Source organism: Carettochelys insculpta, chromosome 6 (genome assembly GCF_033958435.1).
Source record: "Carettochelys insculpta isolate YL-2023 chromosome 6, ASM3395843v1, whole genome shotgun sequence".
In the NCBI taxonomy this organism is placed as follows: Eukaryota; Metazoa; Chordata; order Testudines; family Carettochelyidae; genus Carettochelys; species Carettochelys insculpta.
This window is the reverse complement of record NC_134142.1, coordinates 72,258,865-72,280,691: the sequence shown is the minus strand read 5'-3', so window position 1 is coordinate 72,280,691 and position 21,827 is coordinate 72,258,865. Positions and strand designations below refer to the sequence as shown.

The 21,827-nt window shown below is 45.3% G+C and overlaps 1 protein-coding gene across 1 annotated transcript in view; it reads right to left on the bottom strand.

Annotated features, from left to right (window-relative positions):
• Window positions 1-19,881, bottom strand: part of MYBPC3 (myosin binding protein C3) — a 126,988-nt gene extending 107,107 nt beyond the window's left edge. Inside the window, exon 1 of the mRNA XM_074997265.1 lies at window positions 19,725-19,881. Within this exon, the coding sequence (XP_074853366.1) occupies window positions 19,725-19,749 (25 nt within the window). The 5' untranslated portion in view covers window positions 19,750-19,881. The remainder of the gene's footprint in view (window positions 1-19,724) is intronic.
• Window positions 19,882-21,827: the final 1,946 nt, after the last annotated feature.

Below are 21,827 nucleotides of genomic sequence, written 5' to 3'. Positions count from 1 at the left end.
AAATATTTGCCTATATAATTCTGACATTTCTGCTAGTTAATTTGCCTATATAACTGACGTTTCTGCTACATCAATATTTTCCTTTACACGTCCCCTTATTGAAATTGGTGTTTTCATCAGCACTGAGAATTCAAGTAACAAGAAAGTAACTAAGATGAACAAATGTAAAGGCAGATTATTCGTTTTGCTTCATATGCAAATTTTAACTAGCATATTTGGTGGGCATGCCTGGCACATGTAGCAGGTCTTGACTTGCCTCACTGGGATGACTTCCTGGCATCCTGTCTCATTTGGGAATGTGAGTTTCATTGTGTTTCAGATTTATTACTTTTTATTGAGCTTAGGGCACTTGTCAAATTTCATGTCATGCCTGGAATAATTTTTTAGTAAATTGTAACACCTTTTTGTTGAATTTTCCATTCATTGATTATGTGTTCATAACTAAACAGGCAATGGAATTTAGAATTGTTTATATCCACCTCTGCAAATTTCATTTCTTGTTGTTGTTGTTTGTGCTTCTCAACAGGACAGCTACCTTAGCTTCCAAGTATACCAGTAAATCTGAGAATTAGCTTTCACCTTTTAAATATGAAAGAAATAGAAATGTGAAATACTCTAAAAAGTTTAGGTCTTATTCATGCTCACGCATGCCCTGTACTTCTTATACCTGATTTTTTACTAGTAATACCATCTGTCCATTGTGCACCTCTAGATAGGTCTGCCAGGTTCTCTGCTGGCATACCTCATTTGACTTCAGTGCAGTGACACTACTAAAGAATTTGACTCATGCCCTTTCTTTAGTTGTAATACTTAGGACTACTGTACCACCTTTGTCATTAGGTTTCAAGCTGATGCACCAACATTCATGAATTGAAAAACCTTTGCAAGTCAGTTTTAACTTGGATTTGCACCCTATCTATCTATCTATCTATCTATCTATCTATCCACATTTTTAATTTGGGGGGACACATAAATAATTTTTGCCTTGGGTGCAAAAATAAAAGGCTAGTTTATTTATCTTTACTTCAAGAAAAATTCACAGAATTATTAATTAGCATAGTAATATAACAAAATATATATTTTCAGTACTATTAGCAATATATTTTACATAGATAATTAGAAAATAACAATCAATTAATAAAATGTGATTCTTAATTACCAATAATATAAAGGAACAACTTGTTCATCAATGATCTAGAAAATGAGGTAAGCAGTGAGGTGGCAAAGTTTGCAGATGACACCAAATTGTTCAGGACAGTCAAAAGCAAAAGGGATCGTGAAGAACTACAAAAAGATCTCAGCAAACTGAGTGATTGGGCAGCAAAATGGCAAATGAAATTTAATGTGGGTAAGTGTAAGGTAATGCATGTTGGAAAAAATAACCCAAATTACACGTACTACATGATGGGGTCAAATTTAGCTACGACAGATCAGGAAAGGGATCTTGGAGTTATAGTGGATAGTTCTCTGAAGACATCCACGCAGTGTGCAGCGGCAGTTAGTAAGGCAAATAGGATGTTAGGAATTATTAAAAAAGGGATCGATAATAAGACAAAAGATATCACACTTCCCCTATATAAAACTATGGTACGCCCACATCTTGAGTACTGCGTGCAGATGTGGTCTCCTCACCTCAAAAAAGATATATTGGCATTAGAAAAGGTTCAGAAAAGGGCGACTAAGATGATTAGGGGCTTGGAACGGGTCCCATATGGGGAGAGGCTAGAGAGACTGGGACTTTTCAGTTTGGAAAAGAGGCGATTGAGGGGCGATATGATAGAGGTATATAAAATCATGAATGGTGTGGAGAAAGTGAATATAGAAAAATTATTTACCTTTTCCCATAATACAAGAACTAGGGGACACCAAATGAAATTGATGGGTAGTTGGTTCAAAACTAATAAAAGGAAATTTTTCTTCACACAGAGCACAGTCAACCTGTGGAACTCCTTGCCCGAGGAGGCTGTGAAGGCCAAGACTCTACTAGGGTTTAAAAAAGAGCTTGATAAATTTTTGCAGGTTAGGTCCATAAATGGCTATTAGCCAGGGATAAAGTATGGTGCCCTAGCCTTCAGAACAAGGGCAGGAGATGGATGGCAGGAGATAAATCACTTGATCATTGTCTTCTGTTCTCCTTCTCTGGGGCACCTGGCATTGGCCACCGTCGTCAGATGGGATGCTGGGCTGGATGGACCTTTGGTCTGACCCAGTATGGCCATTCTTATGTTCTTATGTTCTTATGTAACATATAATAAATGAGAAAATAATTCCAATACTTATTATAAAGTTATTTGGTGCGCCTTTAGCATAGCAAACTCATAATAAAATAATGAGCTTTACAAATAAGATAACGAGCTTTTAAAAAACTCCAGAGATCTTATTTCCCCTGTGAGAGCAGACACCAAAGTACCAAAGGGCTGGGACTGGCCCAGTACGCACAGAAGAGGCAGCAGCGTGGAATCAGGAAGCCCAGCCCTGCATGTGCAGAGCAGCCCAGCCCCCGCCCCCTCCTGGAACAGGGGGTAGAGCCCTGCAGCATGGGAGAGGAGGTTCATCTCTTAGTTCTCAGAAGCTGCCTGCCCCTGCTGAGGCAGGGACTGGCACAGACAATCCACAGAGACGGGGGCAGGCCTTGAAGTTACCGAAGCTGCACCCATGATTATGCTGTACCCCGAGCAAGTGCCCTGCTTGCCCCACCCTCATTACAGTGCTGTTGACAGGTAGCGGAAACAGCTTTGCTACTCTTACTGGAGTAGGTCTTGACTATAGCAGGCTACTATAAATTGTTCTATGTTACTTTCTTCCATGCACAATGAAAGCTGGAGATACCCCTTCAGTCTTTTATTCCAGTTGCTTCTAAGGGCAGGCTTGAAAACATGAGATGCTGTTTATGTCCAGGTGCAGAAAGTGGTCATTGCTACTAGGATACAACAATGTCACATCCTCTCATATATCCTCTCATATATTATTGGGTGGAACAGCCATGAAAGGCTTTTTCTATAGGATATCATGGGTCATTGCACAGAGTTATTCTGAAGACAGCTAAAGTGCAGCACTGAGGGGAGCCAACCAGCTCTGGAAGATGCTACCAGATGGCTTCTGGCCCTGCAATGCTGGAGGTAAAGATACTGAGGCATAATTTTGTAAATCTTCCGTCATTATCATTCATCCAGTTAGCCACAGGAAAAGTCATAAATACCTGTATATGGATTACTTAACACCATGGCCTGTAAAGGTTCCGGCCGACAAATAGCAACATTTCAGAGCATGCACCCGTGGCAGGAGCTTTAGCTGTTGCAGACCCTGTGTGAAGATTATGCTCTACATTTACACTTGTAAAGATAGTGAAAAGTAATTGCAATCCGGAACTGTATTCACATTGATAACGACAAAGTACTTCTCCATTATGGCATCAGTCTCCTCTTTCCTTTCTTATCACTCAATATATACATAGGTAAAACAGCAGAAATGTAGCAGTTTAAACACTAACAAAATGAACATAAGAACATAAGAACGGCCATACTGGGTCAGATCAAAGGTCCATCTAGCCCAGTATCTTGTCTGCTGACAGTAGCCAATGCCAGCTGCTCCAGAGGAGGTGAACCGAAGACAATCAAGCGATTTGTCTCCTGCCATCCATCTCCCACCTTCGACAAAAGGCTAGGCACCATACCCTACCCCTTGCTAATAGCCATCTATGGACCTAACCTCCAAATATTTATCGAGCTCTTTTTTAAACTCTGTTAGAGTCCTGGCCGTCACAGCGTCCTCTGGTAAGGAGTTCCACAGGTTGACTGTGCGCTGCGTGAAGAAAAACTTTCTTTTATTAGTTTTAAACCTGCTACCCATTAATTTCATTTGGTGTCCTCTAGTTCTTATATTATAAGAACAAGTAAATAACTTTTCTGTATTCACTTTCTCCACACCATTCATGATTTTACATACCTCTATCATATCGCCCCTCAGTCTCCTCTTTTCTAGACTGAAAAGTCCCAGTCTCTCTAGCCTCTCCTCATATGGGACCCGTTCCAAGCCCTTAATCATTTTAGTTGCCCTTTTCTGAACGTTTTCTAATGCCAATATATCTTTTCTGAGGTGAGGAGACCACATCTGCACACAGTACTCAAGATGTGGGCGTACCATAGTTTTATATAGGGGAAGTAAGATATTCTTTGTCTTATTTTCTATCCCTTTTTTAATTATTCCTAACATCCTATTTGCTTTACTGACTGCCGCTGCACACTGCGTGGATGTTTTCAGAAAACTATCCACTATAACTCCAAGATCCCTTTCCTGATCTGTCGTATCTAGATTTGACCCCATCATGTTGTACGTGTAATTTGGGTTATTTTTCCCAATGTGCATTACCTTACACTTAGGCACATTAAATTTCATTTGCCATTTTGCTGCCCAATCATTCAGTTTGCTGAGATCTTTTTGAAGTTCTTCACAGTCTGCTTTGGTTTTGACTATCCTGAACAGTTTGGTGTCATCTGCAAACTTTGCCACCTCACTGCTTACCCCTTTCTCTAGATTTATTTGGTGGATCCATGATGAAGATCTGAAGAAATGGGTCTGTCCCACGAAAGCTCATCACCAAATAAATCATTTTGTTAGTCTTTAAAGTGCTCCATTTCTGCTGCTTTGTTTTGTTGGAGTACAGACTAACACAGCTACCTCTCTGTTACTCTATATGTAGGTGTTTCTGAGCATCCTTGTCTCTGAACCAGGAAGCCCATGATCTGCTGAAGACCCGATCCACTCCCATTTAAAGTCAATGGAAATATTCCCACAGAAGTAAATGGGAATTGGATTCACCCAAAAGTTCACCTGAGAAACTAGATTTGCAAAACTATTTTTGAGGTTGGATACTCCAATGTAAGGGGTAAGATCTAATGGCGGATGGTGCCCAAAACAAGCGGTGAGTCTACAGCTTTCAAAATGGACTCCCTCGCTGATATTTTCCAGGGGAAGAACTGGGACATTCTAGATGCGGTGTCACAGAGAAGTATTTTGGTGTGGGGTACGACAGGTTGGTGGAGCAGAGGGGGGAAAAGGCAGGTATTCTTCTTGCTCCTTTCAGAATGAAAAACTGAAATACTTGACAGAAAAGGGCTAGGTAGGATTAAATTGTATTCAGGCCTCAGTTACCTCTTTAGTATTTTTTCCAAGTCCCATCCTTTCTTCCCCTAGACTAATTATGGGATGTCCTGAGAGGGGTAGCACCTCTGGCATGGGGGACTTGTCGTGTCTCTTTGGGGGCAGTTCATGCACCTTTGGTCCCCATCTGGCACCCAGCTCTCACCTGTGGCTCCAAGAAGCTGTAGCATGCAGCAGCCACACCCCGATAAACTGCTTCGACAGGCAGGCTAAACCAGGTGAGGGTAGCTGGCAGGTCTGAAACCTGCAGTGAGATAGGGAATTGCCTATCCCAGCATGCAAAGTTGGCCCTGGCTGACTGGGCGGATGAGATCAACAGCAAGATCCAACGACCAGGAAGGCGGTTCTGCAACACTCTGTGGAGAGTGAAAGGCATGACAAGGTGCCAAAGATGGCATGGCCATCCACTGCAGCCTAGGAAGTCCCAGCTGTGACGACCTTTCGTACCACTGGAGCCAGGCTTCTGAAGTCGAGAGAGTGGAACTGCCCCTGTGCAATGGCTTTTCCACTTTAAACATTCTCCGCACAGGTTCTTTGCACATTCACATCACTTCTGTCTACCTCAGAGTCCTGCGGTCATGGCGGAGGGGTGGATCAACAGGTAGAGGTGACCACTGGGAGTCGTAGCTCCAAACCTGAACGTAGGCAGCCTGTAGATTTTGGTCACTCGACTCTGACCCCGGGAAAACAGAGGAGTTTGGCAATATCCCTGGTGACTGAGTAGGCCTTTTTAGGAGCAGCATTACTCACCCTCAAAATGAGGGAGGGACAAGAAAAGGTGTCCCAAAAATTGCTCATCCCAACCAAAATGGCAGTTTTACCGTGGCAGCTGGCAGTTTTACCCTCACAGCAGTAAAAAAACAGTGAAAAGAAAGATGATATTTGCAGCATGGAATGTTTTCACCCTCTTGGACAGGGAGAACGTTATGAGGCCTGAGAGAAGAACAACTATCATAGCAAGAGAACTGGCACATTATAACATTGACATAGCCGCCCTGAGCAAGACCAGACTGTCAGAGGAAGGATCCATCTGCGAACCGAAAGGAGGTTACACCTTCTTCTGGAAAGGCAGGCCAGAAAATGAAGACGGAATCCACGGAGTGGGACTCACCATCAAGACATCACTTCTGCACCAGCTTCCTGACCTACCAACTTGCATCAGTGAGAGTCTGATCAAGCTCTTCTTTCTCTTCAGCGCCTCTTGCCACATTACAGTCATCAGCACTTACATCCTCACACTGACTAGCAGCAACAAAGCAAAAGAAAGTTTCTATGAGGCCCTTGACCATCTTGTGAAAGCAACTCTTCCTAGTGACTAGCTTCTCCTGTTGGGTGACTTCAACACCAGGGTTGGCAAGGACTGTAGGCCCTGGAAAGGGGTGCTGGGGCATCATGGTATTGGTAACATAAATGCCAACAGCTGCCTTCTGCTGAGCTTCTGTGCAGAAAACAACCTGATGATTACCAACAGTCTCTTCAGGCAAGCCAATAAATACAAGATCACATGGATCCACCCAAGATCAAAACAGTGGCACCTGACTGACTGTCATCAGTCGCAGGTGGGACATTTGAGATGTTAAGATCACCAGGGCCATGCTGGGAGCTGAGTGCTGGACTGATCATAGACTCGTCAGATCAGTCCTTATGCTGCACATCACACCACTGCATCACAGCAAGCTCAAGGTTGTCAGACCCTCCTTCAACATTGGGAAGCTGCAACATACTGGTCAGTGTGAGAAATTCGCAGCCTGCCTTGACAAAGTGCTGATGTCCCATGGACCTCTGACTGGAGACCCAACACAGAAGTGGGACCAGTTCAAGACCCTGGTGATGGAGTCAGCCAAGTCAACACTAGGACTGAAAAAGAGAGTTCACCAAGACTGGTTTGATGAAAGTGACGAGGCCATCATGAAGGTCTCAGAGGAAAAACAGAATGAATTTCTGCTATGGCAAAACGATCAGTCCTCAATCTCCAAACGTGATCATTTGCAGAGCCAGGCACAAACGGCACTTCGCAAAATGCAAGATGAGTGGTGGGAGAGTAAAGCTGATGAAGTCCAATACTACGCTGACACCTAGAACTCCAAGATGTTCTTCAGTGCGATCAAAGCTATATATGGACCTTCAGAGCCAAGTACTACACCTCTCCTGCCTGCAGAAGGCACGACCCTTCTGAGAGAGAAGAACAGCATCAGCAATAGGTAGAGGGAGCACTTCAGCAGCCTTCTCAACAGACCCTCCATTGTCGACCCTGTGGCCCTAGACCAGATCCCTCAGAAACCCACAATAGACAGTCTTGACCTGCCCCTACAATGGATGAGGTCAAAAAGGCAAATCAGCCAGACCAGCTCGCGCAAAGTCCCTGGGATGGACAGTGTCCCGGCTGAAATTTTCAAAGCGGCAGGACCAGTGTCACTTGGAGCCTTCCACTACATCTTGATCCGCATCGGGAAGAAGAAGACTTTAGGGATTCCACAGTCATCTCGCTCTTCAAGGACAAGGGCAACAAAGCTGACTGTGGTAATTACCGGGGCATCTCCCTTCTCTGTACTGCTGGGAAGATCTTGGCTAGAGTCATCCTCAACTGTCTGATCACCAGCATCTCAGAGGAGGAACTACCAGAGGCACAGTGTGGTTTTTGCCCAGGCCACATCACCATTGACATGATCTTTGCTTTTCCTCAGGTTCAGGAAAAGTTCATAGAGCAGAACTTGGATCTGCACACTGTCTTTATAGACCTGACCAAGCGTTTGACACTGTCCACATAGAAGCCCTGTGGATTATTCTGTCAAAACTTGGCTGCCAGAGAAGATTCGTTAACCTCATACGCCTGTTCCACGATGACATGACTGGTTTTGTTTTTTCAAATGGCGAGTCCTCAAATCCATTTGAGATATCCAGTGATGTGAAGCAAGGGTGCGTGCTGGCCCCAGTGTTATTCAATTTCTTTTTCACCTGTGTCCTCCACCATGCAGTTAGGGACCTGGACCATGGAGTCTACATAAAGAACAGGCTTGATGGGTCACTTTTCGACCTTCGTCGTCTGAATGCTAAAACCAAGACGCTTGAGAGTCTCATCCTTGAAGCCCTTTTTGCTGATGACTGTGCGCTTATGGCACACAAGGGAATCTGATCTCCTGCTCATCGTCAACAAGTTTGCTGATGCCACTCGCCTCTTCGGTTTGACCATCAGCCTAGGAAAGGCCGAGGTTCTGTTTCAACCTGCTCCAGGGTCTGCTGCTCTCCCCGCTTCAATCTTTATTGAAGGAACAGAGTTAAAAACAGCAGAGGAGTTCAAGTACCTTGGTGGTGTGATAGCCAATGATGGCTCCCTTGAGAAAGAAATCAATGCCAGAATCTGCCAGGCCAGCCGGGCACTAGGACATCTGAGAGCGCGAGTGCTGAATCAGCACAATATCCGACAGTCCACTAAACTGAAAGTGTACGGGGCTGTAGTCCTGACCAGTCTCCTGTATGGCTGTGAAACCTGGACATTGTACAGAAAACATGTGAAACTGCTGGGGCACTTCCATGCACGCAGCCTGAGGTCAATACTGCACATTTGATGTCAGGACAGAGTTATGAACCTTGAAGTCATGGACAAAGCAGGAACCACGAGCATCGAAGCCATGATTCTGAAAGCCCAGCTTCGCTGGACAGGGCACGTCACGCAAATGGAGGATTTGAGAATCCCTAAGCAACTCATCTACAGTGAACTCTCCCAGGGCAAAAGGAATCAAGGCAGGCCTAGCAAGAGATATAAAGACTGTGTGAAGGCCAACGTTGCTCATGCTGGTTTAAAACCAGATCAGCTAGAGCAGCAAGCAAAAAACTGAACAGGCTGACGTGCTCTCGTACGACACACGTATGACAACTTTGAAGAGCAGCAACGTGTACGCCTCATTGATGCTCATGAGAGGAAGAAAGCAACAGCAGCAGCTGCACCAAAGCTGCGTCTACACGTGCACGCTACTTCGAAGTAGCGGCACCAACTTCGACGTTAGGCGGCAAGACGTCGAAGTCGCTAACCTCATGAGGAGATAGGAATAGCGCCCTACTTCGATGTTCAACGTCGAAGTAAGGACCGTGTAGACGATCCGCGTCCCGCAACGTCGAAATTGCTGCGTCCTCCATGGCGGCCATCAGCTGGGGGGTTGAGAGATGCTCTCTCTCCAGCCCCTGCGGGGCTCTATGGTCACCGTGGGCAGCAGCCCTTAGCCCAGGGCTTCTGGCTGCTTCTGCGGCAGCTGGGGATCTATGCTGCAGGCACAGGGTCTGCAACCAGTTGTCAGCTCTGTGTATCTTGTGTTGTTTAGTGCAAGTGTGTCTGGGAGGGGCCCTTTAAGGGAGCGGCTGGCTGTTGAGTCCGCCCTGTGACCCTGTCTGCAGCTGTGCCTGGCATCCCTATTTCGATGTGTGCTACTTTGACGTGTAGACGTTCCCTCGCTGCGCCTATTTCGATGTTGGGCTGAGCAACGTCGAAGTTGAACATCGACGTTGCCGGCCCTGGAGGACGTGTAGACGTTATTCATCGAAATAGACTATTTCGATGTCGCAACATCGAAATAAGCTATTTCGATGTTGGCTGCAAGTGTAGACGTAGCCCAACAGTGCCAGGACAATTCCCTTGCCCCCACTGTGAATGCCCATGCCGTTCAAATCTTGGACTCTTCAGCCACATGCGAGTCCACAACCGATGAGCCTGTGCAAGCTCAAGATGTCATCATCAGACACAACGGACCACCTGCTACTACCTCAGAGTTACAAACTGACTAGTCAACTAGACACCTCATCTGGAACCAGAATTACGCAAGTGCACAGTCACGCAGCAATAGAGATTGAAAAAAAAGATAAAACCAATAACAGTACAGTAACCCCCTGAGACGCGCGCATTTGAAATGGGAGTAGCTCATGTCTGCGCGAGTCAGGAGTGGTGTAGTGGGGGGGAGCAGGGTGACCCACAGCCCTGCATCTGGAAGCCCCCATTAACAAGGGGACCCCCTGACCCCGTCCACCCTCCCTCTCTCTCTCGCGCACACACACACACACACACACACACACCAGCAACAACACTGAGGGGAAGAGCTGCCTGCACCAGCTGTTTCTCTTTAACATGGGGATCTCCTCCCCCATCATCTCTTCAGCCACAGCTGTTTTTGGCTCAACTGGCGGCGCTTTGCTCTGCCAGCCAGAAGCTTTTGAACAGGGGGATCCCTGTTAACAACCCCCCACCGCTCCTGTCTGCAATGGCAGTGAGGAGCAGCTGTGATCCTGCCTCACAGGGGGATTGCCTCCCCCTGCCACACACTGTGGCAACAGTGGCTGAGCTGGCTCACAGCCAGCCAGCCAGCAGCCCTTTAAATCCGGGAGCCCCTTTAACAAGGGAATCCCCGCCCTCCCCTTCCTCCAAGCTGCAGCACCCCAGGACAAACTGCTCCGCCAGCTGTCTTCCCCCTTCACAGGGGGATCCCCTGCTTCTGGCTGCAGTGGCAGCTGCTGGTTCTGAGCTGGCGGCCCCACCCCCTTGACCTTCGTAAATTTTGAGTTATGTCTGGTTATCCAGGAACGTAACTCTCGCAAAAAATCAAGGGTCTAATGTACTGAATTAAACAAACTCGTAAAGAATAAAGGGGAAGCCACATTTATTCAGTGAAATAAAGTTTCAAAGCTGTTTTAAGTCCATGTTCAATTGTAAAATTTTGCAAGACCAAACTAAATGTGTTGCTCAGAATTACAAACAACATTTATTTCCAAAGCATTTGTAATGTTGAGGTTCTACTGTGTCTTAATATCCTGCCACCACGGACTATACTCCCCAGTACACCTTTTGATTCCATTCTCTTCTGCACACGATCCTACTAGCCTGATCCATCTCCCTGACAGCTCAAAACATCCCAACCTACCAGCTCACCCTCTCACCCTCACTCCTCACTGACACAAGCTGAGAATCCTTCTTCTGCCTGCTCTTAACCACTTGACATGCCAGAATCAGGTGCCTGTTCTCATAGGGACTGACTGCCCCTCTAGCCAGTGGAGGTGGTGCTTGACCCCAGCCTATGCCCCAGGACCCACCCCCACTCCACCTCTTCCCTCAACCCCCTGCCCTGCCTCTTCTTGCTCCTGCTCCACCTCCTTCCTCCCAGAGCATCCCAAACATTGTGAAATTGCTATTCCTGGCAGATGGGAGGTGTTGTGAGGAAGGGCGAGGAGTTGGTCAATGGGGATAATGGCAGGTGAGAGGCTATGGGGAGGACACGTGACTACTGGTGGGTGCTAGGTAATGTATAAATCCTTCACTCAATCCAGTACAATACAAATGCAAGTCTTGTAACTTTCTGTAAACTTTGTTTTGAGGCAGCAGCTAGGTCTGTATTAAGTATTATAAGTTAGTAAGAAATTGTTGATTGATACCTGATTGTTGATTGAAATCTGTAAGAAATCCTGGCTGCTCCTTTCGAAAACAAATTGTTTTCTCTGAAGTGAGCTATCCTTTGTGTGAGCGAGGAAAGTGTGAATGTGGCTGGGTGCGCAGTGGTAACAGCCCCTGAAACCAGCCAGTCTGGATGACTGGGTGCCAGCGGCACCTTGGTGGCCAGAGAATAAATGGAGCTGAGCCCTGCAAAAGACACACCCAAGAAAGAGATACCATGAAGGGAAGATCAAAGTCCCATCTGCTGTTAGCTGATGAGTCCTGTCATGGTTTTACAGAGTCCTGTGCCACTACCACAGTGGGACAGGACAAGAAACATTGGACTGGAAAAATATAAAAAGATGGGTGCGAAGCTATAGGAATTCCTCTTGCCATCACTACAGTCTCAGCTCACCTGGCCCTGGCTCTGAGCCCCATTCCTTCTCCTCAGGATGGATGTACCAACCGCTCTTAAGCACTACACAGACAAGAGAGCAAGCTGTAAGGGGTCATACGGTCAGCTCACTGACTCAGATTCATGACTGCAGCCAGACACACTGGACCCTCTGTTGCCTCGACTTCCTCCACTGTTCCTGTGCAACCTTTCATCTGAGTTGGCCTGTGAAAGTGGGTGAATGCAGGAGGCTACACGTGCCTGTGGGTGTGCATTTCAAAGCTAGTTCCCCTTTTCCTTTAATCCAAGAGTGGCATTTAATAAATTTCATGTGAGTGTTCAAGGGTGTTCTCCAGTGAAAATAATGTGACACTGTGCACCCACTAATTTTTTCCCGTGGGTGCTCCAGCCCTGGAGCATCCACAGAGTTGGTGCCTATGACTGTAAAATTCCCTGACATTCCTACATATTCATGCTTTTCAGCACTGAAATCTGTCCTGTCTTGAGACTCCCTTGGCATCTCACGTACAAGCACGCCCTTCTAAGCTCAAAATATTTGCCCCAAGTGCGGAACCCTTCCTCCTCCCATTTCACACACTCCACCAGTGCTCCATACCTGCCACATGCAATGCAGCTGTGAGACATTCATAAATGCCAGCTCCCTCCCAGGCATTCCTGCAACTCTGAGTGCATCGTGTATTCAGCTGGGACCTGGACAAACAGGAGGGCTTGGGCTACACTTCAGCCTGGCTACCACCAGGAACTGCTGTGGCACCTGCTGAAGAAGCAGCTAGGTGGCCTCTGACACACCTTCCGTTTCTAGCTCTTGTCTATTTACCGCCTTTCACCTCGCAGCCATGTGGAGAAGCGGAGAGGCAAGGAGGCAGCCTCATTAGTCACATAGCCAGAGGCATGGAGACAATAGGATGAAGGAAAGGAGGAACAGGAACTACTGAAGATATGATAGTGCAGGTAACAGGTGACGCTATTGTGAGGGACACAGTGGAGGCGGGGGCTGATAAAAGACAAGAAACTAATTGGCCTACCATTGGGGCTGTGAGAAGCAGGGCAGGGCCTGAGGCACGCCCCCCAGTTCGCCAGGTACAGGGGCCCCAGGCACCCTCACACACACCCCATGCCAGGCCCCTTCCCCACTCGGCCCCCTACCCTGACCCCTTCCCCAGCCAGCTTGGCTGGGAATTACCTGCTGCGTCCCAATTCACTGACCCCACTTTTCTGTGGGCAGCTGGGAGCAATGGGTCCTCTAGTGGCAGCCAGCTGCACTGCATAATCCAGGGGCTCCAGCCCCATCAGGATCCTCCAGCAGTTGGAGATAATGCCTGTATGGCAGCAATGGGCAGCCTACATTAGTGAACGGGCAGCATGAGTGTCCCTCTTTCCTCTCAGTGGGCGGCAAGGTCGTCGTAACAAAGACCATCTCCTGAGATAGGATACTTTGAACTTGCCTACCTGGAATTCGTGGGGTGCGCTGATGAGCCTGTGGCAGTGGTTTGGTCGAATGCAGAGAGAGCACACAGCTCTCACAATCAATGTTGCATGCACCACACCTCACGCCATTAGACCTTGCTTCAAGCATGTGTCACTTAATAATACCAACAATAAAAAAACTGCGTACAGAACCCAGCAGAATCTGGCCATCCCGTGTGTGGGCAACAGTAAATAAAATGTCTCGTGGGCCACGCATATAACCCCAATAGGCCACTTGTAGCTCATGAGCTACAGGTCGCCCACCACTGCTGTGCAGCCTCAGCGTGCTGTACACTTATTTGTGCGTCTTTGCGCTCTCAGCGTGTGCCAACCCGCTGCCCTGGTTAGATTTCCAGAGCCAGGTTGCAGAGTTTGGAGTTGAGAGTACTTTAGGGAATGACGGGTTAAGTTTTCAAGCGTGATGCTGAGAAAATATGAAACATGTAATGAGGTAACAGGACAAACTTCTCTAGACGTAAACGATTTAAGCACTAATATGTCATTTCCGTCATCATTTTTTGCCTCTGCCAAATCAGTAGGATTTTGTGAGTACGTCTACACTACGGTAAAAAGGTCATGGGTGGCCCGTGACAGCTGACTCAGGCTCACAGGAGATTTGAGCTTTGGGGCTGTAAAAATACAATGTAGCTGCTCTGTCTCAGACTGAAGCCTGGTCTCTGCAACATCAAATAGAGGGAGGGTCCTGGTGCCCAGGTTCCAGCCTGAGGCCCTACCACCCAACCGCAATTTTGTAGCTCCATGAGCCCAAATCAGCTAACCCTTGGCTGGCCACAGGCATTTTACTGCAGTGGAGACATACTTGACAGGGGATTGGTTTTGTTTATTTTTAGATTCCTTCCCCCCCAGTGCTGGAAGTTCTCACTCAATGAGACCCTTCCCCACCAAACATCATGTTGTTGATGTCATATCATCATTGAACCCTATTAGCTGAAAGATGTCAGTCTATGAATGAAAGGGAGTGTGGTGGAGAGTATACCACACCCTGACTGTGAAAGGGGTAACCTGGGCTTGAGCAGCCTGTTAACATTCTAGGTTACTTGCTTCCAATAACCTGACTGTAAAATGGGGACAAAGATTAACCTTCAGGTCGACAGAAGCAAAGGTGATATAAAATGTTTATATGTGTTACGTAGTTTGCTGGAGCCCATGAAACAGGAGCCCATTGTACTAGGCACTATGCAAGCACCCCCCACTTTATAATCTACATACAGGTTTACCAGCTGTTTCTTATGCATGGGCTATGGCTTCTCCATACGTCAGGTAGAAATCAAGTTCTATTATAAACCCTGGCCAACATTTTCTAATCTAGGTCTCTAACTCTAGACTTCTCAATTTAAATTTAGCTATATACATGGCTAGGTTTCAGAAGTAGTGAACATTCCTGGACACTTCCAAATTTAACCAAGTGCATATATTTCTGTAAAGGCTTCTTTACATGACATGTTTAATGTATAAAAAAATTAGCTGTTATTATCACAAGCTTTTGAGGAGAGGACAGAATGCTTGTGGTGGTGGTGTGAGATGGTGGGGGGGGTTCACCTTCTTTTGATCAGTTTCCACCACACCATCAACCTCAGCCTGGACCAGTCCACACAAGAAATCCACTTCCTGAACACTACTCTGCAAGTAAGTGATGGTCACATAAACACCACTCTATAAAGGAAACCCAGGGACCACTATGCTTACCTAAATGCCTCCAGCTTCCATCCAGAGAACGCTACATGATCCATTGTAAACATCCAAGCACTAAGGTACAACTGCATTTGCTTCAAATCATTAGGCAGAGGCAACCATCTACAAGCCCTTTACCAAGCTTTCCTGGAAGTACAATGCCCTCAGGAAGAGAAGAAACAGATTGACAGAGCCAGACATGTACCCAGAAGCCACCTGCTACAAGACAGACCCAACAAGGAAAACAACAGAACACCTCTGGTCATCACCTGCAGGCCCCAGCTAAAACCTCTCCAGTGGAGTGCAGAGCTGCAATTCATTTGCAAATTTGACACCATCAGCCAAGGATTGAACAGAGACTGGGAGTGGCTGGCCAATTACAAAAGCAGTTTCTCCACTCTTGTTGTTCACACCTCCACATTAGCTACTGATAATAGGCCACATCCTGCCTGGCTGAACTGACCTGATTTCTCATCTCTTGATGTTCACAACTCCACATTAACTGCTGATAATGGGCCACATCCTCTGTGACAAACCTTGTCAACTCTGAGCCTCCCTCTTTAAACCATCCCCTGGAACTCCCCACTCATGCATCTGATGAAGTGGGTCTTTGCCCATGAAAACTTATGCTCCAAACTATCTGTTAGTCTATAAGCTGCTGTTGCTTTTGAAGATACAGACTAACTCAGCTACCCCTCTGATACTTCTTTCGATTGTTTCACAACATCACTTTGGCTGGTTTGCGTTTAACCCTGTCCTATTTGGTCTCTGCTCATAGATAGAATTTTTGGGAGAGCAGAAGATGACTACAAATGATGTAATCAAAGTTCTGAATGTACATACAAATGTTTGCACTCAACTATAATAGGCACAACATCTACAATATGGTATTGTGTAGAAGGGTCTATCTGGACTTGTCTGCACTTGCCCCCAACTTTGAAGGGGGTATGGTAATCAGGGTGATGGGAGACTACTAATGAAATGCTGTGGTGAATATGCAGCACTTCATTAAGCTAAATTCTACCCCACAGCAACTTCGAAACTTCCAACTTCGAAGGGCTGGCATGTGTGTGGCCGTGGACACTTTGAAGTGCCCATGTTTCTTCAAAGTCCCTTTACTCCTCAAAATTTTGGGGACTTCAAGGTACTTCGAAGTGCCCACAGCTACACACATGCCAGCACATTGAAGTTTGAAGCTTCGAAGTTGCCGCAGGGTAGAATTAGCCTAATGAAGTACTGCATATTCACTGCAGCACTTCATTAGTAATCTCCCATTGCCCTGATTAACATGCTCCCTTCGAAGTTGGGGGCAAGTGTAGACCCAGCCTCTGTGTTGGTATTTAATATCAAATTAATGAACATGGTTAAAAGCCTAGTTTTAATTGTTACTGCATATAAATTTTAAATTTTCATGCTACATCACAAGGTACTTCTAAAATATTGCACAGGTACAATCATCTTTGAAAATGCTTATAATCTATAATTTTTTAGTACTAAGTTTTCAGCCCTAGACCCCAAAACGTCAGAATGCCTTACTTCCATGGGATCAAATGCCCAGCTGGTGTAACTTGACATAGCTCCACTGATTTCAGTGGAACAATACCAGTTCAAGATGTGGTCCCATAAATGTACATGCAGCTGAATGAGAGACTGGTACCACTAATCTTATTACTTCTCTATAAATAATAGTAACTCTTATTTAAAAGAACAAAAAAGCAGTGAAGTAGCACTTTAAAGACTAACAAAATAATTTCTTAGGTGAGCTTTCATGGGACAGACCCACAGACCCACAAAAGCTTACCTAATAAATTATTTTGTTAGTCTTTAAAGTGCTACTTGACTGCTTTTTTTGTCTGGATAGTATATAGACAAGCATGGCTTCCTCGCTGTTCTTATTTATAAGGTTCTTGTAATACCATTATCTAAGATTTTATAACTTTGCTGGGCTAGAAATTAATGATCTATGTATATCAATGGAAAGCTGGAGTCTTAGTTTTCTAGTGGGTTCCAAATAGGTTTTTAGCCATGACAAGTGCTGAGATAATAAAGCTATCAGTGGCTATGAATGGCAGTGTAAAATCCTTGATATCAGTCTACTGTAAATCCCACCCCAAGTTTCTACCTTTCCCATATATGGAAGGAAAGGAGAAAGCATTTTTAGCATTGATTTGCTTTTATAATAAAGATTGGCAACTGTTTCAAAAAGTTGCAGCTATCAAAGGCTTGTTGCATGTGCGCATATGTGTTATCACAGAGATTATAAATGCTTTATTACTATGGTTCTAGCAATAATATCTCAGATCAGTGTTAGCTAACTAACCTGAAAGGGCAATTTGACAGTTTATTGAATTTAGGAGAAAAAGATCTTTATTAAAATAAACTTATATGTTTAACAGAATAAAGTGTCTGCCTCAGTTTCAATGTCAGTTCTTGAATTCTATACATTTAGGCCTGAAAATAATCAATGTTTAAGGAGTTGCTCAAACTGGAAATCACCAGAGAAGTCATAAATGTTTTTAGAGAAAGAATAACCCCTCTTTAATTCTTTGTTTTTTGAAGAAATGGAATGATGCCTCATAGAAGCACTAGCGATAACATATTTTATTAAATAATTAGAAGTAAGGGCGAAACATCAGAAAACCTACATGAAAGTTATAATCTCAGGGCGTGTCTGCATTACAGAGTTTTGAAGACAAAGGTGGGGTGTTGTAGACAAAACTTGCAGTCCATCTACATGTAAAATTTGTTTTGTCGACAGCAACTGTTGACAAAAAAAGCCCTGAAAATGCTCCAGGGGGCCCTTTTGTTGACACAGCCAATCAAAAGATGGAGCCGCTTTTATGTGTAGATAGGATCTGTTGACAGAGGTTTAGTTGTAACATCTCTTCCAACAGTAACTTCTGTAGACAGATGCTTCTAGTGTAGACGTAGGCACAGTGTTTGAGTGTTTGTGCTCAGCGTGAAGAGGTTCTTAAAGAGCGGGTCTGACTAGAAGCCCTGTGAATATTCTGTCTGCCGTGCACTCTGTTGGTCTGGACACGTGCTCACATCTCCTAAATTCTTTACTACGGTTAAGTGCCAAAGGCAGCAAATGTGACTTGCTCAGAGGACACAAAGTACCAAATTTTTCTGCCAGAAGTGCTCTTCAATGTATCTAGGTTTGAACAAGTTAGAAAGATTCCCTTCTTGTCCACCTTAACAGGAGATTGCTAAGGAAGTGAACAGACATCAAGCTGCGGACTAACCTGAAATAGCTTAAAATAAACACCAAGTAGCTAGCATTGACAATCCCTGAAAAATGTGTGCTTTTAAAAAGTCACAGGCACACCTGTACAGAACAGTGTATTCAAGGTTCAGATTCTGATCTGAGTCACTTCAGATTTACACTTGTCTCACTGACAGCAGATTCTGGCTTTAAGTGCATGCGCTCAGACCTAGTAACATGTTCTGCTACTGAACGTTCCAATACACAATTTTCAAATATTAACTTTCAGTCCCTTCTTTGCAGTTAGTTGTGGATATACTGCATTCTCTTGACCCTCTCTCTTCTCACGTGGGAAGATTCCCTCTAACTGTTCCCTACCCATCTACCCAGTGGTGTGTGTTCTTGCACAAGTTATCTTTAACTTGCCCCCCTCTCATACTTCTCATAGCAGTCCTCTTTCAACATAGGCAGGTGAGCTGTAACTAGCTTCTCAGTTCCAGACATTAAATGAAATAATCAAGGGAATGCCTAGGAATGTCCTAAATGTGTCTCCTTCTGCATGCTCCCTTAGTGGGAAGAGAGTGAGCACTGAGCTGCCTCCCAGACGATGGAAGACTGCTATAATCTATTTCTGTAAAGGAGAAGTTATGTTCTGGCTCACTGGAATGGGAAAGAAAGGAAAGGGAACTGACTCAGGAAATTGCAGATTCTCCTTCACTGGAAGTTTTCAAAAGGAGGCTGGATAGCCATCTGTCTTGGATGATTCATATACTGCAAATTCTGTATCTTGGCAGGGGATTAAACTAGATGACCCTCATGGTCTGTTCTTTCCCTGTTATTCTGTAAATGACTCAGAGTTCTTTGTTCCCCTAGAGCTGTGGTTAGTCTGCCTGCCTGTCTTGAGAGAGAGGGACACTGCAACATCTGAACCAGCAGCTAAGAGCGTTTTCTTTACTGGAGACTTCATGCCTACAGCTTCTGTCAAAGACTGCTGCTTACAGCCTGGAAAATGCCCAGGAATATGGTGAGCTGCTGTCACTGCCCTGATGGTGCCTGGGAGAGGAAGTGAGAGGTGAAAAAAGTTTGAATGGAGCAGTTTAAATTCTGTCCTTTCCCCCACCCAAATCTTCTGGAGCTAATTTTTGGGTGGTGGTTTCTGAGTGAACTAATTCTGCATCACCCTTTAAGCTCCCTGAATCCATCTGTACAGCTCTCTCTTTTTTATTAACTTTCTCAGAATATAATTTCTAATGTTTTTCTCTACTTTTTTTCTAAGATATCTCATCTGTCTGGTGTGGAGAGAACCACCCTGCTTGGCTGTCCCTCTCTCATGCAAGCTATGTTCCTTTTCTCTCTCTCTCAGTTGTAGTGCTTACCTGTTTTCTTTGCAGGCTCTGGCATCTTGTTTTTTTGTCTCGCTCAAAGCTCCCAGTGATGCCTCGAAAGCTATGGTCTGAGATGAACTGGAATGAGGCTGCAGTTCTTTTGAGACCCCTTAGCTAACACTAATGAGAAGCCCCCATGCTGCTCCACCCCCTTGATTTCCACTCTTGTCACCAGCAACGCCTTATCAGCAGCAGAGCACACTTGACTGAATACATCAGCAAGGATAAATATAGCCAAGTTCCTGGTGCCAGAGAGTTCATACTAGCCAAGACTGGACCCTACAGTTTTGTTGGGAAGCTAGCCCAAACCCAGTGCATGAATGATGCTCCTTCGTCTGCTTCTTCACAACATACGCATACATCTTCCTTTCTCCACAAATGTTCTATTCCTCGCTGGTTATATATGTGCCATGTCAAGAACTCAGACATTGTCTGTGTTTTTACCAGTCATTTAAACTAGATATGACAATGAATAGTTCCATATACCAGTTCTGTTGTTATGTGTATATTTCTTTCTATTATCTGTCCTCATTCAGTCCTTGGCAGTGTTATAATTGTGTCTAATTTCTTTCAATCTGAGTATGGCTGTCCAGGGAGAAACAAATTTCTCCTCAGACATACGGATTTCTGACATTTATGCTGTGTCTACATTTGCCCCTTCTTTTTGGAAGGGGCATAGTAATGAACGAGGTCAGACGATGCTAATGAGGTGCTTTCATGAATATGCAGTACCTCATTAGCATAATGGAAGACATGGTGATTCAAAAGTGCTGCTTTCAAATTGTGCACCGCCCATGTGGACAGGGGCCTTTCGAAAGGACCCCCCAGTCTTTGCAAGTCCCTTCTTCCTAACACTACTATCTGCTGTTGAGAAGAAGGGTCTTTCAAATATTTGAAAGCAGCACTTTCGAATCTCCCTGGCTGCTGCATATTCATGGGAGCACCTCATTAGCATCTTCCGACGTCGCTCATTTCTATGCCCTTTCCAAAAGGAAGAGGCTAGTGTAGACACAGCTTTACAGTCAAAAGTGGCAAGCACTACTCTAGCTTCAACTTTCCCTCACTCTTGTAATACAAATCTGCTAGAAGCTAGGCAAGCCTATTTTGTTTTCTCACTCACATGCCATTTCAATAAGTTCCAGCTGTAGGCAAGTTGCACCCTAACATTCAAGTTCAGCTGAGCCCCATGAAAAAGTTCATGCAGACCCTCCCCAGAACATTTCTCCAATACCGCCCTTTGGTGCATCAGACGTTGCTATTTATTTTCTCGTATTTTTAGTAAAGTAAAACTAACAACTGTGGCCACTTGCATCCTAGCCCTCTTAGTGATTTTTAAGCATTCACCTTTGTCATTGGGAAGACAATTTTTCTCTCCTTTTTCCTGAACTATTTTTGGACAATGTCAACACTAAGTGCAGGTGTAGGTTGAATTAAGGTACCCAATTTCAGCTACATTAATTGACATACCTTAATTCAGGTTTCCATGATGTCACCATTAAGTAGGGTGACCACCCACCTGCTAATGAGCAGGATGGTCCAGTAGTGCCAAAAAGGCATTCTGACTTTTTTTTTTCAAAAGGGATAAATTGTCACCTATTTAGGACCTCAGGAGCTGGGGGCAGGAGCGCCTGTGGCTGCTGCTTCCCTGGGACTGGGGCAGGGAGCACCATCTCCCTGGGGCTTAACGCAGTTGGGAGGAACCACCCTTGCCCCCCATATCTCCCTGTCCTGTATTTGAGAGAGGGAGATATGGTTGCCCCACCATTAAGGGAGGTTGACAGGAACCTGCACTCCCAACATCTTCCCTTATGCCAGATCTACGCTAGACTTTAAAGTCAGTCATAGACAAGCAGTTCCACCTGTGGCAATTATGTAGTCGGAATCGATGTATCTATGATCGACTTATTTGGCCACGCTCATTTAGGGAAGTCAATGGGAGAAACTCTCCAGCTGACCTCCCTTACTCCTCACAATACTCTGGTGTACAGGGATCAGCTGTCAGCCCCAGTAGTTCTATTTCATGTGTCCCCACTAGGCACGCAAAATCAAGCCCTGGAAGATGGACCCTGGCCTGGTTGATCTACTGGGTAGTGT